Source organism: Octodon degus, unplaced genomic scaffold (genome assembly GCF_000260255.1).
Source record: "Octodon degus isolate 3935 unplaced genomic scaffold, OctDeg1.0 scaffold00221, whole genome shotgun sequence".
Taxonomy (NCBI): domain Eukaryota; kingdom Metazoa; phylum Chordata; class Mammalia; order Rodentia; family Octodontidae; genus Octodon; species Octodon degus.
The window spans coordinates 1,636,010-1,661,752 of NW_004524797.1; the positions used below are offsets into that span (position 1 = coordinate 1,636,010).

The following is a 25,743-nucleotide window of genomic DNA, read 5'->3' on the forward strand; positions in this document are numbered from 1 at the left end:
GAAAAATCAAGGTATAGGATCATGAAAAGGAAGGGTTTGGGGACAGGTAAAATACACAAATGAACCTTCGGATCTCCCTCGCCTGTTGTAGAAAGGTTGTGGATTTTTGTTATTTTTCTAAAAGACGTTTTTGTAGTAACTGTAATATAAGGATAAAAGAGAACTAGGAGGCATTTCCCAAGCCCATTTATTTGTATCCATCCAAAAATACAGACTTGTATTACATGACACTAGTAGATGTGTGGAGGTCACTACCCCGTAGCACTGCCATGAAGGCTGAGTGGAATCGTGCCTGTGAGGTGCTTGGCGCACTGCCTGTCATGTGGCGAGTGCTTGGCAGATGTGTGACTGCATAACCTGGTGAGGTGGACAGTGACTGGAGTACCTCTCAGTTGGCTCTTCTGTTGTCTCTCTCCTTTTCTTCCTGCCTTCTCACGGGCAGTGTACCTGCAACTTGGTGACAAGATGGCTTCATGGAACTTGGCGTTCCCTTTAGCTCAGAGCTTCCTCTGCTTCTCCCCAAGGCAAAAGCAGAACACCACAGTGATGCGGAGCTGCCCTGTAATCAAGCCTTTTCTCAACACACAGCTTTGTTTCTCTCCAGGAAAAGACTTTTTTTCTGGAAGGAAACTTGGAAATGTTTGGTAGGATGTGTTGAGCTTCATAAAGGAGCGTGCCTTGAGGGGATGTTTTAAAGAAAGACAAATTATCCCAGGCCAAGGAAGAGCAGAGGGTGGAATGTTAAATTGCTCAGTGAAGGCATTTAAAGAAAATGACTCAGCTTTTCAAAAAGCCTTTCTTGGTGATTGTAAGAAACTGCACATGTTCATTGTAGAACAATTGTAAGATGCAGAAAAAGAAGAATCAGAGAATCCCGCTTTTCAGAATACACCATTGATAACATTTTTTGGCATAGTTCTTTCTATTGTTTATTGTTTATATGTGACCATAAGCACGCACATTGCTGCTTAGAGAATTGGCTATTTATAAATTTGTACTCTGCTCTTTTGATTAAAATTATAATGTGACTATTCTCTTTTATCATTAAATGTTCTCCCAAAATCTATTTGGCGCCTACTAGCATTTCTTCACACCTTTGTCTTCTGCTTCCCCTCCCTCCATCTCTCCCCCCCACCTCTCTGTCTCTGTCTCTGTCTCTGTCTCTGTCTCTGTCTCTGTCTGTCTGTCTGTCTGTCTCTGTCCCTCTTGTACCAGAGATGGAACCCTGGACCTTGCCTTGCACTTACTAGCCAAGCGCTGATGCCACTGAACTATCTCCCCGTCCCCAACATAGCTGTAAATGCAGTGAGTGACATGAGATCAAGGAGGAAATTTTAGAGCTCTGAATATACATCAACAAGTTGGCAACCAGTTTTGTACGATTTAGGTGTTATGAAGAAGGAACCCACTAACCACTCCAGGGCAGTGTCTATACTTCTGAGTTTTACAGAGCAGCAAAAACACATAAACAGAAAAAGTAGAAAAGAAGGTGACATATGATCCCAGCTCCGTTTGTTGAGGCAGAGAACACAGACATTTTCATCTAAAGCAGTAAGGATGTGGTGCAGACTCCGGGACAGTTCTTTGCATAGAATCAACTACTTCACTTTGAAAATCTCCCTTTAACACCCTTCTTTTCACTTATTTCTCCTTGGACCTGAGCATAACTCCAAGCTAGGTTTTAGCTGTGTCTCTTTTTAAGGTTAAAAGGGTTTCTAAAATATCTTTTTTCATGTGTGTCAGCTTTGAATTCTTTAACAAATATCTGGATAAAATCAACTTATAAAAAGATTTGTTTGGGTTCATCGTTTTGAAAGTCTTAGCCCATGACCGGTAGTCCTGGTTCTTTGGGCCTGCAGCTGCATAGCATGGCGGGAGTGAGTGACAGAGCAAACTGGTCACCTCTTGGTCGGGAGCCAAAGAGAAGAAGAAACTGGGGTCCTAAGCCTTCTTTAAGGGTATGCTCCCAGTGGCCACAAACTTCCTACTGTGTGCCAACTCTTTTTTTTTTAATGTATTTGGTTGTTGCAGGGTCTCACTACACAGCTTGTACTCCTGGTGATCCTCCTGCTTTTAGCCTCCCCAGCACTGGGATTTCAGGCTTTCACCACTATGCTGGGACTCTGTGGCCAGCACAGCCTGCCCTGGGGGCGGGGCTGGCGCAGCATGTGGTGCTGGGGATCAAACTGCGGTCCCTGTACTTGCCTAAGCTTTGCCTAAGCAGGTGCTTTAGTCTGTTGAGCTATCTTGCCAGCCTGATGTGCACCAACTCTTAATGGGCCTGCCACCATTCAGTAACAGCAGGCCGGGGACCAGGCGTTTAACACAGGGGCCTTCAGGCCTATTCTAGATCCAAACTATAGCAGTAAGCAAGTACTTCTGCCTGCGGTTCCTCCTGGGTGACACCTCAGCATGATACAGTTTCTCTGTGCATTCCGTATGCTACTCAGGGGCTTAATAGTCCAGACGCGTTTGTTAATATTTTTACACGTAGACATATTTGATCTGTTACCCCACTTATTCAGAAAGGCCTTGCTTTAGCTTCGCTGAAAACTGGCCGGCCTTCAGTAGTTAGATCCTGTCTGAATAATTTGAGCTGATCCCCAGTCGGGCCCCAGTGTTCAAAATCTGGTTCTTCTGCTGTCTCTGTGGTATCTTTCTCAGCTTGCCATTAGCTGCTTGGTAACTGTACTGCTGGTAATTTCCAGGAGGAACCTTGGTCAGTCTGCGAGTTTGCTATCAATCAGTTCGAGGATAGAATTCTCTGTCAACTAGGGAGAGTGCCCCAATGCATAGCTACTACTAAACAAGGAGGAGGCCTGTTCTCATAACTGCTGGTAAGGCCCCTGGAAGTTGGGTGGGCCTCGCCTCACCTCATACCTGCCGCATCACGGAGCAGAGGCCCTTTCTAACAGTTTGTGTGTTCCAGCCATAATTCTGATGTCTAAATTCAGTGTATCACCTTTGTGCACACAGTCACTGCTGGAAGCTGGGGAAAGGGAGGGAGGGGCAAGCCCGTGAGTCAGGGGAATACACTGAGGGGTACCTGCGATGTGTGCCGGTGTGCACTGAAGGACCAGCACCTGCCTGAGACAGGTCAGGGGGTTCCCAGGGAGGAGTTGAGCTGAGTGTCTCCTACAGGAGGACAGGGAGAAGAGCTGAGGGTATGCCAGGCAGAGAAAACGGGAAAGACCTGGCATGGTGCTGGCACAGGCCAGCTAGGGGACAAGTGATTCTCTTCTTTCTGATTCTACCTGGTTTGTGTATTGCTCAACTCAGCAAATTGCTTTCACTTTACAAACTATCCCACAGAGCCAAGTATGATGGCACCTGTCTCAGGGACTTGGGAGCCTGAGGCAAGAGGATCATGAGGAGTTTAAGGCCAGCCTGGGCTACTTAGTAAGACCCTGCCTCAACAAACAAACCAGTATTCCATAGGCAAAGGTTGTTCGGGTCATGTTGAGAACACTCTTGTCCTCTGCTGGTTCTTGTGGTGTGCAGTGGAGACCTGTGGGAGAGCCTGCGCAGATTACTTCCCCCTCCCCAGGGAAGCCTGGAGACCATGACTTCTGTCCTGTCTATCATCATTCATCTCCAGCTCCAGCCTTGGCTAGGTTCTTTTTTTTTTTTTTGCGGAAATGGAGATTGAACTCAGTCCCTTGTGCTTGCCAGGGAAGCGCTTATTCTACTGAGCAATCTCCCCAGCCCCTTGGCTAGGTTCTTGATTTCTGAAGTTCTGTTGTATTTGTAGGTGCAAAGAGAAGAAGTACGATTATGAAAATTTGCCCACAACATCTGTTATCATAGCGTTTTATAATGAAGCCTGGTCAACACTCCTTCGGACGGTTTACAGTGTTCTCGAGACATCACCAGACATCCTGGTGGAAGAAGTTATCTTGGTAGATGACTATAGCGACAAAGGTAAGTCCCCATGGGACTCTGGGCAGGACCGGGCCTTCCATGGCAGTGGCAGGGAGGTGGGGAGAGAGCGACGAAGGAGGGGAGAGGAGGCCTGTTAAAGATGGGTTTGCTGTGTCCTGGGTACCTAATGGTGACTTCTGGGAGAGTGGCTCAGGTGAAGGGAAGGCCCATGCAGAAGCTGAAATGAGAGTAGAGGGTGATACTGGTGGGGAGGTGAGGGAGGGCAGGGCCTTGGTGGCCTTGAGGTCTCAGTATGGTCAGCTCTCCCAGGGTTAAGGAAGACGGGAAGGTTCCAGTTAGTCTGAAGAACTTTCTCAGCCTGCTGTCCGAAGAGCATCCAAAGGGAGGGGATGTATGAGGCAAGGGTAGAAATGAGGATGGGCGGAGCTCTGCACAGCAAGAAGCCTGGCTTGTTGGGAACTAGAGGTATCCACAGGTAACTAGTGGCTAGTTGGAGCAGAGGCAGCTGAGCTTAATTGCGGAGAAATGCCAAGGCTGTGGTACAGGTCGAGCTGTGGGCTTCCTTGTTAGAGCCTTTTTCAAGCCAGACTACCCAAGAGACCAGCGGCTGTGCCTCCCGAGCAGGGCCTCTGCTTGGTCCATCTGACTTCAGAGCTGGCACAAGTGTGTTCTTATTGGCATGGGTGTTGGGCTGTTCTTGTAGACACTCAAAATTACAGTGATTCACACAAGGTAGAGACAGCACTGTCGCATTACAAGTCTGGTGTGATAGTCGAGGATGGTGTTTGGGGTTTGGTACCTGCCCTCACTGCCATCTGCTCTGGGAAGTTGTACTGTCTTTGTTGGCCTGGCCAGACTGGCTCCCACCCTTACCCCATCTCAGCCAGCCAGAGGGGATAGAGAGGAGGGGTAACCTTTCTCTTCAAGGACAGTACCTGGAAATCCTCCCTGTATCTCATGGGGCAGAACAGGACTGCCTGGCCACACCTAGCTGTAAGGGAGGCTGGGAAATGCAGCCTTTATCCTAGTGGCTGTTTGCTAAGCTAAGGATGAATAATGGAATGGGGATTAGAGAATAAATAGCAGTTCTCTGGCATTTAGGCTGGAGTTTGATGCTGAGTGAAACCTCGTAGGCTCTGAGCCATGGGGTCAAGACACTTGGGTCTTGGGGGGTTTCACCATCCAGCTGTGGCAGTGTGGGTGATGCTTGTGTTCTCTGAGCCTCAGTTTCTCACCTGTGACTGGGTTTAGCCACACCTATGTCAGAGTGTTGTGGTGAGGAATAAGTGAGGACTGAACTTCATGTGATAGCCAGCACATGGTAGGTGCTAGTGTAGCAGCCAGCACATAGTAGGTACTTTTCTACATTTCCTTTTCCTCCCCACCACCAGAGATGATTAAATCTATTTGTAAATGCCAGTTGTAGGTCACACTGTATGGACCTAAATCCCTCCCACCACACCTAGTGACAATACAACTTCGAGCAGTGACATTAATCACTTTCCTCCTGGACAAAGACCCCTATGAAGTGGGAATAAGAATAGTTCTTATCTTGTTGGATCGATATGAGGATTAAATGAGGGAAAGTGGGCAATGTGTTGGTTAGTGCCTAGCACAGAGGTAGCTGTTGTCAAATGGAAACTTCTATTTCTGTGAAATATTCTAAGAACTATAAAATGAAAAAAAGCACCATTTCACCAAGGTATTAATGTAAAAACTAGTATCGGGTGGCTTACTTTATGGGGTCAGAACCCTAGCAGGTAGGAGCAGGGGACAGTGTGCGCTGCTTCTGCACAGCTCCATTCCTGCCCGCGTGGGGCTGGGTGGGCCGATCCTTGCCTTCATCCTGGTGGTGCTGTGGAGCAGGGGAGGGGCCTGAGGACCTGGACTGAGTCCAGCAGTGCTGCCTGCCACCTCGCTGCTTTCTGCAGTGTCAGGATGAACTGGATGAAGGGCACATCCTCCAGGTGCAGGAAGACGGCTTCTGCAGACATGAAATTAATGTTCTCAGAGACCCAGCCTGATTGCAGGGAGGCCGCCTATACGTTCACAAGTATGCGTTGGTACTGCAGTTAACTAGCTTTGCTTGCAAAATCACTGCCCTTATTCTTGGCACTCGCTTGTTGCTGTTATATTTAGGGTTTAAAAAGAAATCCAGAGAAATTTGAAGTGTCAGGTATATTTAGAGAAGCATTTCACAAACTAGGAAGCAACCAAAACCATTTTATACTACTTAGAGGGTTGAGGACTTGGAGCCAATGCCCTGAAGCTCTGTTCTTTTTCTTCTTTCACCTGAATAGGTTCCCCTGCCTCCCCTGACCACTGAAGTGCGACTGGATAGCTCTCCAGTCCCAGAGTCCCACCTGTGACACTGGGAGGTCTGGAGGCCAGTACTCTGAGGACACACGCGCTTAACTCACTGCTTTTTCTGCTGACTGGCAGGAGCAAACCCTCCTGGCAGCTTTTGATTTGTTTTCTTTTATTGAGGATGAGAAAGCCCTGGGAGGCCGGTCTGAAGCTTGTGGGGTCTGGAGTCATTCTTTGGGTTTAGATTGTGTCTCCTCAGCTTGCTTGCTCTGTGGCCCTGTGCAAGTCACATGGTTACTGTGACCTGGTGTCCATCTATGGAATGAGGATAATACTGGTACTTACCTCACAGGAATGTGAAGGAGGTCAGATGAATTGTGTATAAATCAGAATTTAGCACAACTAAATTTTAAATTCAGAATTTAACACAACTTTATTGTTAGTTACCGCTTCTACTATATAAACTATAGTGCTCCCAGGAAAACTTCTACTAACATAATTACCATTTTACAGTTTTATTAGTATAGTGCAATACCTAATACAGGCTACCTATGAGGAAGAGGTTTCTTTAGCTCACAGTTTTGGAAGTCTGAGGGTGTGCCGCAGGCATCGGTTCAGTTCTTAGCTTGAGTATGTCATAGTGGATGGCAGCGGTAGGGTGGGGTGGGGTGTGTGGAGTGAGTGAGTACGTCTCCAAGCAGGAAAAGAGAGGGGGAGAGGCTGGGTCCCAGCAGCTCTGTACCGACAGCATCTCTTCCGCACGTAAGACCTCCCAGTAGGCCTCACCTCCCCAAGCTTCCACCACCTCCCAACAGAGCTCCCTGGGAACCAAGCCTTTAATCACAGTGCACCCCTGGGGACCTAGGCCATATTCAGACCACAGCATTGTAGTTAGATGATTCCTGTGGTTTTAGTTTTTAAGTGTTTTCAAGCTCTAAAGTATTTCTTGGTGCTAACTTCATTACAGTATGTTCAGGTATCATACCATTCACCTATTTAGGGCATACAATTCAAAGTGCATGTGTTTTGTCAGGGAGTAAATGGTTCTAGAATTCCTCTAGCCTACCCGCTCTAGGCAGTTGTGGGTGAGTTGAGGCCTGCCAGGAGGCAAACAGGAGGTGCATGTCGCTTTCATCTTCTGGGACAGGGGGGCCCTGGAAGACCCAGCTGGGAGGAGGTGCTCCGCATGGAACTGTCACAGTGACCTTGCTGCTCTGCTTGTTCCCCAGAGCACTTGAAGGAGCGCTTGGCCAATGAGCTGTCAGGCCTGCCCAAGGTGCGTCTGATCCGCGCCAGTAAGAGGGAAGGCCTGGTGCGAGCCCGGCTGCTAGGGGCTTCCGTGGCCAGAGGCGATGTGCTCACCTTCTTGGACTGTCACTGTGAGTGCCACGAGGGGTGGCTGGAGCCACTGCTGCAGAGGTGCGTGAGCCGCCCATGAGGGAAGGGCAGGAGGGTGACCACCCGAGGTACAGACTGGAGTGGCAGCAGCGAGTGCCTGAGTCAGATGCCCTTGGGCAAGTCCCCTGCGAAGTACACTGCCAGTCATAAGTGGGGAGTGCTTACAGTACAGCAGGCGTAAGAGGCCTCTGATGCTGTTTGCTTTTTTTTTTTAAGTATTAGTACATGTTTGCAGTACCTAATGATTACATTTATCATGGGAAATTTGTACAGGAGCATAACACTTCTTGGTTCTTTTTTTTTAATCCCCTGTTCCTTCCAACTCCTGTTGTCCTTCCAATCTGAGAAAGGTCTGTTTCTACTGCTTTCTTCAATTTTCTTTTTTCTCATCTCATTTCCTTTCCCTCCCTCAGCTCTTCCTCCATCTCTTGTTCCCCTTCGCACTAGAAAATGTCTCTCTTCTTCCTATTATCTGTCTTTTATTTTGTTTTTTTATAGTGGAGGGTCTATAGGGTCTTACTACACAGGTTCGACTTGTAGTGATCCTCCTATTTTCAGCTCCCAAGCCCTGGGATTACAGACACGTGCCACCACACTCGGTGTCTTCATCGACTCAGCACACCCTGGCGGCGGGGCTGGCACAACAGGCCGGGGATCAAACCTCCGACCCCTGCATCTGCCTAAGCAGTATTTTGCTTTTTGTTTATTTTTGGTGTTTCTGGTGTAAGAGAAACCAGCTGTGATATTTAAGCTTGTGTGTCTGGTTTATGTCACTTCACCCTGTGATCTTGAGGTGCATCCATTCACTAACACATGCTTTAAGTTTATCCTTTCTTGGGGTGGAGTATGACTCCACTGTGTATAAATACCACATTTGCTCTATCCATTCTTCTGTTAATGGGCATGTAGGCTGTTTGCAAAATTTATCTATTATAAGTTGAGCTTTTGTAAACATGGGTATGCGGGTGTCACTGCAATATATGACATTAACTCTAGAAGGGGAATACCTGGCTCACATAGAATTTATAGTTCTAGTTTTTTGAGAAATTTTTATACTGATCTCCATAGTGGTTGTATTAGCTTACATTTCCACTATCATTGTAGAAGGGTTTTTTTCTCCTTGTAGTCTTGCCAGCCGTTGTTATTATTTAATTACTTTTTGTATGTGTGTGTGCAGGGTCAGGCTTTTAATTTATTTTATTTTTATTTTTTAATTAGTTAAGTTTATTGGTACTTTCTGGATATGCATAAGGACTCCGTTTATCATGGGGGATTTGTACCTGCACGTGATAGATCTTTCCCCCCACTTTCCTACCTCCCTTCAACCTCCCTTCACACTCCCTATTTACAAAAGCTTAGTTTCTGTTTCTTCCCTCTTTTGTCATCTTTTCTTTTTCCTTCCATTACCCCTCCCCTTCCTTATTTGGTTTCTCCATGGAAGCCGTTCTTTCTGGATTGTACATGGTCAATAAGTATGTGAAGGAAGTTCAGCATCACAGGTCATCACAGAAGTGCTGTTTGCTTTAATGTCACTTGGCCAGGTCCTTGCAGCACCATCCACCAATTTTCTTTTTTCTTTTTCTGTATTTTAGGGAAGGGTCAACAGGGTGTTCAGGGTCTCACTACTAGATCAGGTTTGTACTGATACACCTGTTTACAGCCTCCCAAGAGCTGGGATTATAGGCACACCCATTCTCAATTGCCATCTCAGCATGCCTCAGGGGTGGGGCCAGCACAGCAGGTCCGGGGATCAAACCCCCAGCCCCTGCACTTACTTGCAGGTGATTTAATCCGCTGAGCTATTTGACTGGCCTTTTTTTTTTGCAGTACCAGGATTGACCTCAGGACCCTGCACTTGCCAGGCAGGTGTTTATTCTGCTAAGCTATCTCCCTGGCCCTACCAAACAATTTTCAAAGCTATCATCACACTTTTTTTGAGACAGGGTTTCACACTGTAGTTGAAGCTGACCTTGACCTGACTGTGTAGCCTGGTCTGACCTTGACCCTGCAGTGTTCTTCCTGTCTCTGTCCTACGTGCTGGGGATATAGGTGTGCACCCCCACTCCTTGTCATCACACTTTTTTTCTTTTTGTGGCCAGCTCAGCCCGCCCTGGGGGTGGGGCTGGACAACATGTGGTCCCTGCATAGTTGCCCAAGCTTGTGTAAGCAGGCACTTTAGACCGCTGAGCTATCTTGCCAGGCCGCCTTCACACCTTTAAAGGATGCATATTTGCATGCATTTCTTCCAAGCAGGCTCACTTACCCATCACCCCAGTCAGCACAATGCCACGGGACCCACCATGCTTTTCTGGATTTTTGTGTGTGGTTCTCGACCTGACATCCAGAGCTTTGCACATGCTAAGGCAAGTGTCCCCCACTGAGCCATAGCCCCAGTCCTACAAAAATGTTTTTATGTTCACTTTTTTAAATCAGAAGAAAAAACATGAGGTCTGAGGGTCAGGAAAATCCTGCCGCTGAGAAACTGCTCCCCTTGGCTGGTGATGCTTGGCTGCTCACACATCTGAAAGAGCCAGGGACCTGTCCCGTCCTGTCTGGGTGAGACCAAGCTGGCCCCTGCTCTGCTGTAAGCCAAGAAGACCTATTCCCTTGTCTCTTGTGGCTGCCTCTTTCTCCTGATTAGCTCTAAGGAGCCTCAGCAGCAGTGAAAACTCAGGGCTCATCAGGCCTGTGAGGGAGCCTGAGGTCATTTGGAATGTAAGGAAGTCTGGAGCCAGGGGCAGAGAATCGCCTTGTACCCCTCTCCCCAGTGATGTATAGAGGGCCATCTCCAGGCTAGTCTGAAGCCTCTGAGGGAGGTCTGAAGAGAACCGCTTTCCTCTTGAACTGATATGTATGCTGCTTAGAATCCCACTGCAGCAAGACCAGTCCCCTCTCAATGACCAAGACCTTGCTCCATACCTGTGTACGAGGGCTTTTCCACCCTGGCTATCCACTGTCAATACCTCCATGTGCTAACTCTTGTTCTTGCAGCAGATTGTTGGAATCTGATGTGTAGGAGTAGGACCTAGGCTTCTAGATGTTTCCAGAGCTCTGTGGGCACTCTGGTGTCTACCAGTGTTGAGGCACGTCAGGTTGTAGACAGTGCTTCAAGCAGTCTCAGCCAGGGGCAAGGAACTCTTTCCTCAAGGAGCTGTTGGATATCTGAGAAGGTGTTCTTAGTTATCATATCAAGCAGTGAGTGCTAGGAATGCCAAGTGTCCTTCAGCCCAGTGTCAGAACAACCAAGGAAGGTTCCACCTTGACACCAGGAGCATCCCTGGGGGACACACATTCTCTACTCATGGTTCAGAGTCCTGTACACCAGGGCTGGGACAGGCCTCCCGTTTTGTAAAAATTAGGTCTTCTATACTTCCAACCAGCTTGCCGGTGAGTTATGAGGTCCTGGGGACTTGGTCTTTGCCAGGGGCCAGGCAGTATCTTGGACTGCTCCAGAGGTCTGTGGCCTACCCCCTCAGCCCCTTTAACAGTGTCCTCAATGTACTTAGAGAAGTCGGTGTTGGTGGATACCCAGTCTGCAGCTTTCTTAATTTGGTGACGTCATAGGTTTGATTTTCTGCCTTGTCGAACTTCTGCTGAAAGGTGTAGTTTTCCTTAAAATCATCATGGTTTCTACACTAGTGTGGTATTTATAAAGCCCCTCTGACTTGTCAGTTATTCTAGGCCCTTCAGCTCAAGGCTAGTTGAATTCTTGTGTGGCGTGGTCATCGGAATATTCAGGTTTCAAATTTGGGGTAATACCCCTTGCCCCAAAGAGCCCAGAGAAATCTAGTCTTCCCCTAAGGTCCAGTCTCTCGATTTGTCTTCCTTGGGGTGGTATCATTGCAAAGAACACAGTCTTGGGGCATGCAGAGGTGGCTGCCAGTGACAGCATTTTTGCTATGTGTGCTGTGTCACAGTGCTGAAATGGGAAGAGCAGCAGGAGCTCCAGGGTCGCTCCATCCACGTTACAAACACTGCCCCAGGAATCTTCGTGTTAACCCTGGGAGTAGGAATTATCATTTTGGTGTTGCCAGTGAGACACCAGCTTCTGAGAGGTCAGCTGAGTTAACGAATGTTACCCAGCAAGTATGGAGCAGGAGTAGGCTCTACCTCACCCTTTGGTCTGGGTCACCTCTGTTCTTAGGGAGCTGATTCTTTCCTGACTTTGTGATGTTTCTTTGTGATGAATCCTCTTATGCTTCTGCGAAATTAAAAATCTGCTTTCTGTTTTAAAAGTCACCCTTGATTTTTCCACATCTTGACTTTCCGAGTTTCAAGTATAGACAGAATGTCCAGAGATAGATACAGACTACTGAAGCTGTGAGACTTCTCCCATTAAAGCTGCCATCCCAGTGTCCACTGTGATGGTCACCTGCCACTCCCCACCCCTCCAGCACACAGCTGAAGACCCTGTAAGGGAAGTGGGCTCCTCCCACCGGTCTTCCCTCTTTCTTCGGGGAGGATGAGGAGTGTCCCTTCTCCACTTCCTACTTGTCCTGCCACCCACCCCAGAGATAAGCAAGCATATCTGGGGTGTGTGCAGGATTCATGAGGAGGAGTCGGCCGTGGTGTGCCCGGTGATCGATGTCATCGACTGGAATACCTTCGAATACTTGGGCAACTCCGGGGAGCCCCAGATCGGTGGCTTTGACTGGCGGCTGGTATTCACGTGGCACGTGGTCCCTGAGCGGGACAGGTTGCGGATGAAGTCCCCCATCGATGTCATCAGGTCAGGCTTTGCCTTGTGGGGACCCTGGAGTGTGTCTGGCCTCAGCTGGTTACCATATCTGGGAATGTCCCCTGTGGAAGAGGTGTTGGCCATTGGCTTCCTTTCCTGACTCCTACTAGATTCCTATCCTCGCTATGCAAATACGTTTTGTCTTTGTATACTTTAATTAATTTACTTAACTTGTACAAAAGAGTAAATATGCATCACTTAAAATTTACCTCTCTTTTTCCTTGATGGTGCCAGGGATTGAAGCCAGGTCCTTGCACGACCTGGTGGTTCCCAGTCTTTGATCTCTAGGGTGTTAAAAGCACAAGCTGGTGGGTGTAGCTCAGTATGGACCTAGTGTGCCTGAGCCTTGGGTGTAATCCCCAGTGCTGCATTCAGAAATAAAATATATAAAAGCACAAGGTTGGGGTCTTTTCTTCTTGTACCAAGGTTGTACCCAGGGTCTTGCCCCTACTAGGCAAGTGCTCTACCACTGAAATACATTCCCAGCCTCCTTCTAAATTTTATTTTGAGACAAGATCTCACTGAGTTGTTCAGGCTAGTCTCAAACTCTCGGTCCTCCTGCCTCACCTCCTAATAGCGGGGTTTAACAGTGTGTGCTGCAACCCCTGGCCCACCCCTGGCCTTTGTTACAACTGGCAAGCCTTCCATTTCTTTTTTGGCAGCTCCCTTTGTCCTGCATGCAGACCCTGCCTTCTCCAGGAAACTCAGTGACACCCTCCCTGCCCCTGGCCTCTCTGGGCCCTGGCTGGCCTTCGCTAGCCTGTGTGTCTCGCACAGGACTTGTGTGCTGTACTCCCTGTGAGCTTCCTCAAGGCAGGAGTGTGGGAAACGTCCATGCCTCTGGGCCCAGCCTGGCATGGGGCACAGAGTGTGAATGCAGGATGTGCTTAGAGGTGGACCAGCGTAAAGGGCTGGGGTGGGAGTGTGGCTCACCCAGCTGTGATCTTTCCTGCTGCCCCTGTTGAAACATGGATCCTTCTCCTCTTAGGTCGCCCACGATGGCTGGTGGGCTGTTTGCTGTGAGTAAGAAATATTTTGAGTATCTGGGATCTTATGATACAGGAATGGAAGTTTGGGGAGGAGAAAACCTCGAGTTCTCCTTTAGGGTAAGTGTTCCAGTCTTTTTGGTTTTATTCTTAACCTGTTCTCTGCCTCCTTTCCTTTTTCCTTCCCTTCTTGTATATCTTGTTTACTTAGTTGTTTCTGCTTTTTAAAAGTGTACCTTTGACAGGGTCTTGCCAGTCACCTCGTTTTTTTCTCTGAAGGGAGGAATTGAGGCCAGGAGAAGGACAGTGACTTTCAAGGCCCCTCAGTGGCAGAGGCTGGCCTGAAACACAGATACCAGGAACCTTTATCTGACCAACGTGTATGAAGTAGCCTCTTTGTTTGGCTTGGTGCCTTTTAAACGTGGACACACAGGAGACTTCTTGGGGAGATGTGCTCAGAAGGCAGATTCACTGGCACAGTCTAGAAGTCAGATTGGAAAGCCCGTGGGAATGCCTCTCAAAACTCCCTCCACTGCTGACGCTGCCAAACGTGGGCCATGGAAGCCCCTCCGAAAGACCCTTAGCATTTCAGTGGATTTTCCAGTCAATGGAATCATGTTTTTTTAGTATCAAAACTGACAGTGTTTCACAATGCTGTATCTGGTATGCTGTCCTCAGGACAACAGTTAGTTAATGAAGAACTTGGCCTTCCACGGCGGACCCACACCCTCTCTTATGAGCACCAGATGCTGTGCTTGCTTGCAGTGTCCTTGGAAAGATGAGAAGTTCGCGAGTTTGGGGCATGTTTTAATGGTCTTTCTGCCTCTTCCTTAGGTGTCAGGCTGCCTGCCTCTTCTAGAAGCTCCCTCTCTCCCTTCCAATCCTCTCTTCTTCCTTGCTGCTTTCCTATCTTCTGTGGCTAGGCAATCAGGTAACCAAGCCTTGTTCTACTTAATAAGTGGGTTGCCAGCAAGGTCTCTGTGCCCTTCGGCGAGTCCGGTGCATGAGCTGCTGGTGCGTGGGCTTTGGGGTCTTGGTTTGTCTTTGGGGTTGCCTTCTTGCTCCATGCCTGCGTTCTGTGTCATGAGCATGCTGAGGTGGTTGTCTCCCCGTGGAGGCAGGGTGACTTGGCTGCGCCCGCCACGTGGCATACCCTTCTGCCTGGGAATGACAGTGGATACCCTGCTCACAGCCCTGGCCTCCCTTCTGCTCTGTGTGCAGATCTGGCAGTGTGGTGGGACTTTGGAGACACACCCATGCTCCCACGTTGGCCATGTTTTCCCCAAGCAAGCGCCCTACTCCCGCAGCAAGGCCCTAGCCAACAGTGTTCGCGCAGCTGAAGTGTGGATGGATGAGTACAAGGAGCTCTACTACCACCGCAACCCACGCGCCCGCCTGGTGAGTCCCCTCCCCCACCCCCATCCGGGTCCCATCTGCACAAAAAGGCAGCTGACACTGCCTTTCCAGACATGATAGCTCTAGTTCCAGAGACAGGCAACAAATTGCACCCCCATGATAAGAATATGAAAAGATTTTATTTTATTTCATTTTATTTATTTATTTTGGTGGAACTGGGGATTGAGCTCAGGCCCTCGCGCTTACCAGGGAAGCGCTTATTCCACTGAGCCATCTCCCCAGCCCCTTATATGAAAAGATTTTGTCTATTTATAATAACATCCTTACCACCAGTTCTTATTCATAGTGGCTGTGTTCTTATTCATAAAGCTGTCCCAAATCATGCATTAGTAGAAAAGGGATCTGCCCTTTCTTTCCCACCAGTTTTAGGCATAATGTGGTCTGCTGCATCTGCAGGCCAGGGCGTGTGGGTCAGAGGCCAGCTTTGCACACCAAGGCTGGGGTGCCGCTTGTCCTGCGTTTACATGCTGAGTGCCACTTGGTTGTTCAGAGGATGTTGCCCTAAAACAGTGGTGGCAAACCTTTGGCATGCATGCCACAGCTGGCTGTTTGTATCACTGAAAGCTCTAAAAGGCTCATCATCACTGCTGTAAGATTTCTCCGCACATTACTTGGTGGAAATCTCCAGCTCCTTAGAGCACTTGTACAGGAAAACTGTCAGATTCTCATTTGACAGATGAGGAAATGGAGTGAGGAGACCTGAGGACTCGTCCACAGCCTGACAGCTGAGTGGAACTGGGCCTAGGGTCTGCCTGCTCTGGTGCACCCTCTTCCACCCCACAGAGCCCTCGGACTGTAAGCCTGGCTGTCACTCAGCCCTCTGTCTCTGGGGTTCTGTGGTCTTTGCCTCTGTTTCCTCTGCCATGCTGAGTGCTACAGGGAAAAACGTGCGCCCTTCACTGCCATCCAGTCTGGATTCCATGGCTCTTGTTCCCAAGGCTTCCAAAGAACTCGCTAAAAGGGGCTGGCAAGGTAGCTCAGTGGATTAAGGGCCTGCTTAGGCAAGCGCAGGGACCGGGTTCGATCCTCAACACCATGTGCAGTGCTGGCCCCACCCCTGGGCACACTGAGCTGTCCACCAAGATGGGCATGGTGGCACGCACCTATAATCCCAACACTGGGGAGGCTGAAAACAGGAGGATCACTACGATTCCAAGCTGTGTAGTGAGACCCTGTACCAAATACATAAATTATAAAAAAAAAGAACTCAATAAAGGGGTGCTGAGTACCCCTTTCAGCCAAATGCCCAATGGCCTCACTGTTAAAATGAATTTTGGTTGAAGCTGGGGGCATGGTGACTCTCAACAAAGAAAGAACTGAGAAAGAGAAATCTGAAATTGTATTAAATGTTTACTATGATTACCACCTTGTGAAATGTCTCACTTGCCAGTTTTCAGTCATGTAACCCCATGAGACCGGCACAGTCTTCTCTCAACCTTCAGCATATTCTAGAGGCTGGACAGTGGCCGTGCCAAGTAGAAGCTTGCTCTATTTAACTGAAAATTCCCATTGGTTTTGCCCATGAGCCCAAACTTCCACAGGCATTTCCTACTGCAGCATTTTACTCTTTTTTTAAAAATATGTATTTGGTACAGGGTCTCAGTGTGTAGCTTGGACTCGTAGTGATCCTTCTGTTTTCAGCCTCCCCAGTGTTGGGATTACAGGTGTGCACCACCATGCCCAGTCTCAGTGGCTGGCTCAGCGCACTCAGGGGCAGGGGCAGCAAGGCCTGTGGTGGTGGGGTTCAAACAGCAGTCTCTGCACTTGCCTAAGCAGTCACTTAGTCCACTGGGCTATCTCAGTAGCCCTGACATTTTGTTCTTAACCACCGTACATGTGTGGTAAATCTGTCTATCTAGCTATCTATACATATGTATGTATGTGTGTATATATTTGGATATATTAAGCATATAAGGTTTTCAGATATTTATAGTAAGTCATGCAGAGATTGGTGGCTGTCTGGTTGGAGCTGTGGATGACATCTGTGTGCACAGGTCCCCAGTGATAGTCTGGCTACAGGGTCTGGCCTGCTGGTCTGTCAGCACATGTGTTGTCACCTGCCCTTGTACACCTGTCATCTTCCCCATGCTGAGATCAGCTGGGAATGGTATTACGCACGGGACAGCCTCTGCTAGGAGGCACTGGCTGCTTAGCGTCTGGCTCGGGGCAGACTCGGGTGGCAGCGGTGGTTGTTAGTGAGCAAGCATCAGTGCAGACGGCTGCAGAGACTTGCTGTCATGTCTTCTCAGGAGCCTTATGGGGACGTGTCAGAGAGGAGGCAGCTCCGGGCCAAGCTCCGCTGTAAGGACTTCAGGTGGTTCCTGGAGACGGTGTACCCAGAACTGCATGTGCCCGAGGACAGACCCGGCTTCTTCGGAATGGTGAGCAAGGCGACTGTGGCATGCAGGATGTTCCTGCGTCCTGAGCCCAAAAACCCCTCCATAGGGACCTCAGGTCTCCTCCACTCTGGTGTCTCTTTCACCTTGTCACCCACTGTCCTTCCCTCTCCCCTTGGCACTCCCCAAGGTCCAGAATATGAGGAAGCCCTCTGGAAGTGTATAGGTGTAACCCTTCTGTTTCCAGATGAGGAAACCGAAGCTTCCTTGGCATCCCCACATCCTGGTTTTTATTTGGCCCATTACTTCTGGTCTCCGTGGCCTGACCACTGAGGCACCCCAGCTGAGGAGTCCACAAGGGCAATGGGGGGCAGGTAGGACAGTCACTCTCGTCTTTCATGAAACCTAAAGATATATTTCTGGATGAGACCAACAAAGATGTCCAGTGTTTTGTTTTTGCTAGAAAATATACCATGTAGTCCCCCTCTGTTACTTTGATCGGAAGTGCTCGTGCTCCGTTCTGGAAGCTTTGGATGGGTACAAAGCAGAATATCTGTGTTAAGTTCAGTTTTCATTTTACAGATGTTCAAGTCATGATCAGATCATGAGAGAATGGTGCAGTGAACCCTGGTCTAGTAAATCTAGAATATCTGAATTTCTGCCACTCTTGCTTTCACTCTTCCCATTCCACCGTCCACACTTTCCTCTTTTTAATTCAAGGCCTTATGTCCTTCACTCCTGTGTACTTTGGTATGAATCCTTATAAAACTTGGACATCATCTTTTGCAGCTCCAGACCATTCCATAGCTACTCAAACAAAAGCTCACTTCTTGGTGTTCTTTAGTATCCACATTTCCCCAAATTCTTCAGCTTTCTTTTTGAAGCAGTCGGCTGACTCCAATAGCGGTCCACACGTTGTATTTGGCTTTTGTGTCTTGTTTGCAAAGTCTCTTTAAATCTAATTTCTTTTCCTTTCATTAATACTATTAACTTTTTGAAAAAACAGCATCTGCTGTCCGTGGAGTGTCTCTCTCTAGAGCCGCTCCTTTTTCCCATATACTATCTTTAAGTTGTCCCTCTCTTGGCTATTTCTTTATAGTGGGAGAGCTGTCTCAAGGTTTGATTGGTGTTGACATCAGTCTTCTGTCTGGTGAGAACACTCGTGGGAGGTACCTTATATTCCTGTGCCTTATCCAGAGCATCAGGCCCAGTTACGCGTAGTGATACGGCACCCCAGCAGCTTCCCAGGCAGCTCCCTGGCGGCCTTCACGGTCATCGATAGGCATTGCTGACATCCAGTGTCTCAGGTGGAGTTGCTAAATGGTGATTTGCTCATTTCTCCCATATTTACTTGCTGAATGTTTCTGTAAAGAAAAATGTATGCTCATTAGATAAAGGGAATCAGTATCCCTGGAGTTTAGAATTCAGACAGCAGTGGTATGGGACATACTGAAGTCCTCTTCATTTGCCTGTTTTTGACTAAGAATCGGCGCTTCCTTGTCCTGCAGTTGTATCCACTGGGCTGCTTTTCTGTTTTTTTTTTTTTTTTCAAACTATCAGGTTTTATTTATTTATTTATTTATTTTTCCATAATTTTATTGAGAAACAAATAGCAATGAGACAGTTTCAAACCAAATTGATAGGACAGTTTCAGTAATGAACACATTGCATACATTCTTCCTAGTGAGGTTTTATTTATTTAAACTGATTTATTTATTTATTTGTTTATTTATTTGTTTGTTTGTTTGTTTGTTTGTTTGTACAGAGATTCAAACACATGACCTTGCACTTGCCAGGAAGGTGTTGTGCTGCTGAGCTATATCCTCAGCCCTGTTTCTCTGTTGATGCTCTTGTTGTTGTGCCTCTTTCTTTTCTTGACTGGGATTGTAAACTAATGGGGACTTGCTGGGACATGAGTGCATCGCCCCTAGCTCCAGTGTTCGGCCCGGTCCCCAGAGCACATCTTTGTGAGGAGCCTCGAGGCTCTGCCCTTGTCAGTGGGTTAACAGAGCCATAGAAAGTCTTGTGGGCCTGGGTTTGCTCTCTTGCGCCCTCTGCCTTCCGCTCTGAGAATGCAGAAAGGAGGCCCCTGTGGGCAGTACCTTGACCACCAGCTTTCCAGGCCCCGGAACCAGGAAATGCAGTTCCGTTACTTTTCTATTTGCAGTGCTAGGGACCTTCACATTGAGCTATATCACCAACCTCTTTTGACTTTTTTGGGTTTTTTAAAGCAGCATGTAAGTCCTTCAATTTCTGAGTCCTTAATTTTCTGGGTTCAAACTTGCAGTTCTCCTTCCTCGGTCTCCCAGAGTACTGGACTGCAGGTGCCCACCGCCACACCTGGCTTACAGTTCTGTTCTTTATGGAGTTTCCAGTCTGGTGTTCTGTGGTAGCGGCACAAGACTGTATTTATGTGGCTGCTGTATTTCACTCCACTTAGTTTGTCTTTAAGAAACATTCAGGTCACCCTGTCTTTGGCTAGGAGCAGCGCCTTTGTTCTAGTTTCTGTGATCGCTGATCCATTACAGGGGCTTAATTCAGACCCAGGCCTGCACTCCTCTAATATTCTTTCCACTTCTCCCAAATCCCTGAGCTTACAGCATTCCAAGGCCACCATGTTCCTATTGGTGGGGCTGAGGGCTGTGGGTGGCCACTGCCGCTTGACCACGGTGTCCCACGGAAGCCCGGTGTGAGCCATGTGTCATTTAAAAATTTTCAGGAACCATATTAAAGAAACAAGTCAAGTTAATATTACATCAATCACAGTCTATGCCAGCTATTATTTCAACATATAGGCTAATATAAAAATTTGTTAAGATATTTAATATTTTTATATATTAAACTCTGACATCTGGCATTTATTTCACACTTACACCGCACCTTAATTTGGATGAATTTTATTGCCAGTGTCTACTGTGGCAAATGCATTTTCAGAGGGCACAGAAAGGAACTTTGAGAAGCATATCAGGAGCTCCTGTTGGCATCTCAAAGTTGCGTGTGAGCTTCTAACATCTTTTCTTCTTGGATATTCTATTTCTGTTTTCTTACACTAAAAATTCTGGTTTCCAATATAGTAATATTAACACAGTTAGTTACTTGGCTATAGCACAAAGTATACTTGAGGTACTTTCAAAACAATATGGCACTGTAGTCATCAGTGTTCTCCTGCATGCTTTCAAGTCACTTAAAAACCCCAGGCTGAAGATGGAGCTTCGAGGTGCCACGCTCACCTGCCTCTCGTGCACGAGGCCCTGCAGTGCATCCTCAGCACCACAAAGTAACATTTTTCTTGTCCCCGGCCACCGGCTCGAGATAGTGGCTTGCTCAGTCTTAGCGGGAGGCCATAACTCAGGGACACCTAGAGCAGCGCATCCCTAAGGTTGCCATTGAGAAATAAGAGATGGGCCTGTTCAGGGTCAAAAGAGATGAATCTCTAGGCCACAGGGCTAGCATGGTAAAATGAGGTATGATTTTGTGCCGACAACTCTCACAGGAAGATCCTGGAAAGATCAGGAAGTGCGGGACAGGAAGAGGGGCCCTTCTCATGGGTCCTTCTCCAGACACAGGCCTTCCTTGCAGGCCTCGTACCCCCTCCTGGCCTAGCATGGGATCTGCTGGGGTACCTCAGGCTGCACCAAACACCGCCTTTGTGCTCTGTTCAGCTGCAGAACAAAGGGCTAAAGGAATACTGCTTTGACTACAACCCCCCTGATGAGAACCAAGTCTCGGGACATCAGGTCATTCTCTATGCCTGCCACGGGATGGGCCAGAACCAGGTCAGTGTGGGCCTGGGGTGGGAGTGGGGATGTGCAAAGCAGTGTGGTTTTTTAAAAAGTAAATATTTAAAAAAAAAAGCTGGGGAGATGGCTCAGTGGCACAAGCACTTGCCTGGCAAGCACAAGGTCCTGAGTTCAATTCCTGGTACAGAAAGAAAAAGAAAAAAAAAAAGGAATCCTAAAAAAAAGTAAATATTTGATTTTGCTGGGCTGGACATGTAACTCAGTGGTAGAATGCTTGTCTAGCAGGTATGAGGTCCTGTGTTTGATCCTTAGCATAATAAAAGTTTTTAAATGTTAAAACCTTTTTTTCCATTATAGCAGTTATACATGCTCATTTCAGAACATTTGAGAAATGTAAAAAGTGGAAGCAAGGGGCTCAAACCCGCAGAGACCACAGCTAAAGTTAAAACATATTTTTTTCCTGTTTTTGTTTCTATACATAGGCTGTAGAGCACATCTTAGATAGTTCTTACCATAATGTCTACTTATTCATTTGTTTATTTATCATGGAACTGGGGGTTGAACCCACCGCATTCCCTTATTGCCAAGTCACCAAGTTGCCTAGGCAAGGCTCGAAGTTGGGATCCTCCTGCCTCGGCCTCCGAGTGCTCGGGTCACAGGCCTGCGCAGCCACACACAGCATGAGTGTTTTATATTCCATGAAGCTGCCCGTACTTATGCTATTAGATGCGCTTTGGGAATGCCATTCCCTGGGGCCTCTTCATGCTTGGCTGTGTGATCGTTTAGCTGACTACTTATCTGCCTCCTGGCTTTTGGGGCTATAAATAACTGCCACAATCATCTTCCATTTGAAAGAAGGAAAAAAAAAAGACCTGCATTTTGGATGATTTGCTTAGAATTCATTCTGAAAAGGAATTACAGGTTTGATGCATAGAATCACACTGCAAAATGGTGCATAGGGAACTTGGCTTTGCTGGGGGACTTAGGTGGATCTTTCTGGATCAGTGCTGCATGTCAGGCTGGTCCAGGGCAGCTCAGGCCTGAGGGCTGTGAGAGCCAGAACGGAGACCCCGGCCCAGGAGAGACCTCTGGCGAGGCGGGGCCTGTGGAGGATGCAGGGCACGAGATGCGGCTGGTTGCACTTAGTGTGTTGTTGAGCTCTGCAGACCCAGACCTCTGGGGACGAAGGAAAGGGCATTCGGCAGTTTTCTTCTGATCCAGGTTCACCCCATTTATATTTGACCATATGGCTCCTTATGGTCCACAATAAATTTGCATAATTTGGCCCCTTGCGATGCCAGCTAAGTTATTTAGGGCTCTTGAGCACTTTCCAGACCAGGGTTCCTCAAGTTGATGCTGTCTGCCTGCCTGATAACTAACGCGTGTGTGTTGCCTACTCTGTTCCTAGTTTTTCGAGTATACATCCCAGAAGGAAATCCGCTATAACACCCGCCAGCCCGAGGCCTGCGTCGCCGTGGACGCGGGAACAGATGCTCTCATCATGCATCTGTGTGAGGACACCGCCCCGGACAATCAGAAGTTCCTCCTGCAAGAGGTCCGTGAGTGCCCAGCCTTCCCTGCCCGGGGTGGCGGGGGCTGTCGGGAGTGTGCACGCCAGGTGTTCTTTCTGGCGTAGTCCCAGTGGGTCTCGGTGCGGGGCAGGATGGGACAGACCTGGGAGATGGGACCTCGGCTGTGACCGCAGGGGCTGCGTCATGGTCCACAGCGTTGGGTGTCGGGAGCGCTTCCTCACGTTCAGTCCTTGCTGGCACAGTGCAAGCACCGTGGGGTAACGGGGCGGAGCGCTCGCAGGTACACTGGAGACGAACGGGGTTTGAAATAATGCGACAGGTCGACAGAGCCCACAGCAGGAGGCTAGATGTGGCTGGAAGTCATGGCACTTCTTAAGCCTCGTTTTCCCAGCTCTAACAACACAGATACAGGAATAGCAGTGTGGGCCTTCTCTGGTGAGGATTCCGTGTGTACCCAGAAACTTTCTTTAGAAGCTGGGAAGTGCTGTAGAGGCGCCTTGTGGCTTGCAGCGTTATAACCAAGAAGAGCACTCCGGGATGGAGCTGGCTCTGTAGATACTCACTGATTTGGAAGAGGTGTATTTCAGGCCTGAAAGGTGCCAGCCCTATGGACTGCATTTGGAGTAAAATAGGACTCAAAAAGGACTGGGGGAAATAAGTGCAAAGGAAAGACTTGTAATAGAAAAAATTTAGTTATCTTTTACTTCCCAGGGAGCCGTCATTTTCAGCGTATCCTCAAGGATCTGTTCTTCAGTGTTGCCCATAAAGGGCTTAATTCTCAGTGTGACTAAAGGTCGGAAGAGGTTTTTCCTGTAGAAAAATAGGTTGTAGCAATGGAATTTGTAGTCTGCCCGAGCAGCCAAGCACCATAGTGTTCTTCATTCGATACAAGAAAACAGGCCTGATGAATGCTTTGCGGTCCCGGCTAATGCCTTTCCTGGGATCGCAAAAACTTTTATCTTAAATTTCACTGACTTTAAGGCAAAGGGAGTTGGTTTAGAACAGTAAGAAGGAGACAACTTTTTTTTAGTTTCTCTAAGGGCACCTTAGAGCTCTTGGAAGCTCTAGGTTGATTGCATTAGAGATTGTGGTGCGTCTGCTTTTGTTCTGGGGAATCTCTGCTCAGGGTGGGGGGTTGCTGTTGTGCCCAGTTGCTGCCAAGCCGTGATGGAGTGCAGCATGGGCGTGTGGGTGGTGACACCAGAGAGGTGACAGCACAGTGTGAGCACCTAGGCTGGGAGAGGAGTGGCCAAGCTAGCTCAGCACTGCGGGCATGAGACACCAGCACAGAGAGGTCATTACGTAAGTGCTTGTCCCTGGGAAGTGGGGATTGGACTAGCACAGTGCCCACTGCCTCTGACTCAGGCAGGTAGCAGGTGAGGAACTCGGGCCAAGGAGCTGGAGGACTCCAAAGGTGGGACTGTGACCATGTTCTGTGTTTAGGTACATAAGAAAAAAGCTTCCCATAGGGGTGGGATTAGTCAACCTAGGAGAACTGAAAGAGATTTTAATAAAGAGAAAGAAAAGCTCTTTGCTCTATTTTCCTGAAGGAAATAAGAGGGTAGGAATGAAATGTAGGGTCTGGCAGATCCCCAAAGCAACCAGCAGGTGGTGCCATCTCCCCTCGCCGAGCAGGCTCAGAGCAGTTCCTGATGCTTGGAGCTCCCCACATGCAGGGCGGTTGAGAGTCCACGTTTAACGCACGGAACAGTTACCACACCATAAGTATTTTTGAAATGATAATCACGCCATGAGCTCTCCAGAACCTGTTTTGAAGGTGAAGAGGCTTTTCTGAGGAGTCACTTGGAATTGTCTTGAACACCCCGTGTCCGTTTATCATTTGCAGGATGGCTCTTTATTTCATGAACAGTCCAGGAAGTGTGTGCAGGCCGTGAGGAAGGAAGTCGGCAACGGTTTCGTCCCGCTTTTACGAGACTGCACCAACACCGACCACCAGAAATGGTTCTTCAAGGAGCGCATGCCCTAGAGCCGTGCTGTGTGGGGCTCTCCCAGGCTCATGGCCCAGAGCCCTCCTCACCCCTCAGCACCACGTTCATAAGGAGACCATTTTGCCTTTTGTGAACATCTCATAGCATTTTTGTAAATCAAATGTGAATGAACTTTGTACTGATTTTGAAACTTATGTTCTAAACTATTCTATTTTCTGGGGTAACTATAATATATCAGCTCTTGATATTTGGAGGAGTGATACTTTATAATATTTTTTTAAAATCAAGATGTATATTTTACAGCGGTAGCTTTTATTCTCACCAGCAAATACTCCGTTTTGGTACTTAGGGGGGTTCTCGGGTCGGAAGGTGCATGCAGGATATTTTGCACAAACTGACAATACCTCAACTGTTGGGCTGGAGCTTTCTCAGTGTGGCATGACAGACGCTAGGAACACTGCGTTCATTCCTTTGGCCCATTAAAATTCATTTAATAAAAAATCTATCTTTAGTCGGGTGTAGTGACGCATGCCTGTACTCCTGGCACTCTGGGTACAAAGGCAGAAGGATCGTGAGTTAGAGGCTGGGCTGGAACATAGTGAGCTCCTGTCTCCACAAAATAATGGAAAAATAAAGATGCATTTTGGTTATGTGTTGGTGTTACTTTCATAGTCAACCTTCAATATTCATGTTGGCTGAAGGAGACTGACTAAAGCTGGATTCACAAGCAGGTTGCTCTCTCAGGACGATACAAGCCTGAGAGTGGGCTTCTAGCAGTCTCCAGCAGGAGAGTGGCTGGCTGCGTCTAGCCTTCATGTTGCTATCATGTTTCCCACGTAGAAGTGTCAGGGAGAAGTCAAAATTTTTTTTATATGAGATTCATTTTTTCAGAATGTACCTTAACATTTGGTTAATTCTTTAATGTTGGCTTTCACACTGCGGCAACTGGTCTGGAAGCTCCCTTCTGTCATTCAGACTTCAGAGTGAGGCCGGGGAGATGGCTCAGTAGAATAAGCACTTGCCTGGCAAGCTCAAGGGCCTGGGTTCAGTCCCCAGTTCTGCCAAAAAACGAAACAAAACAGAGTGACCCCAGATCAGCTCCGCTCTTGTCAGCCAGATGAAGTTAATGTGAATGACTAAAGAAGAATCAGTGAGTGCGTGCACTTCGGATCTTTGGTTTTGTACCTTCAGTTATGAGAGGATGAAGGTGCGTATGCAGTTGGTTAAAAAGCAGTGCCTCTTTTTCATGCGTGTTCTCTCTGGATGAGCCTGGCCACAGTCAGGTTAGCAGTTCTGGCCTGACTTGGTCCACCTTATACATACTGCCTACTCTGTACCTCATTTTCTTATCTGTAAAATGGGGGTCATAAACCCAAGCATGGGGCGGTTATGTGGATTAAACATCAGCAGTGGGTCTGAGCTGAGTCCCTGCTGCAGGGTGGCCCGTTCGATGTCAGCC

The 25,743-nt window shown here is 48.0% G+C and overlaps 1 protein-coding gene across 1 annotated transcript in view; it reads left to right on the top strand.

Moving 5' to 3' along the window:
• The window catches only part of Galnt12 (polypeptide N-acetylgalactosaminyltransferase 12), a 30,844-nt gene extending 5,910 nt beyond the window's left edge, over positions 1–24,934 (top strand). Inside the window, exons 2-10 of the mRNA XM_023705476.1 lie at positions 3,752–3,921; positions 7,419–7,608; positions 12,131–12,316; positions 13,314–13,431; positions 14,533–14,709; positions 16,977–17,108; positions 20,726–20,839; positions 22,212–22,358; positions 24,182–24,934. Coding sequence (XP_023561244.1) covers positions 3,752–3,921; positions 7,419–7,608; positions 12,131–12,316; positions 13,314–13,431; positions 14,533–14,709; positions 16,977–17,108; positions 20,726–20,839; positions 22,212–22,358; positions 24,182–24,322 — 1,375 coding nt within the window. The 3' untranslated portion in view covers positions 24,323–24,934. The remainder of the gene's footprint in view (positions 1–3,751; positions 3,922–7,418; positions 7,609–12,130; positions 12,317–13,313; positions 13,432–14,532; positions 14,710–16,976; positions 17,109–20,725; positions 20,840–22,211; positions 22,359–24,181) is intronic.
• The last annotated feature ends 809 nt before the right edge of the window (positions 24,935–25,743 follow it).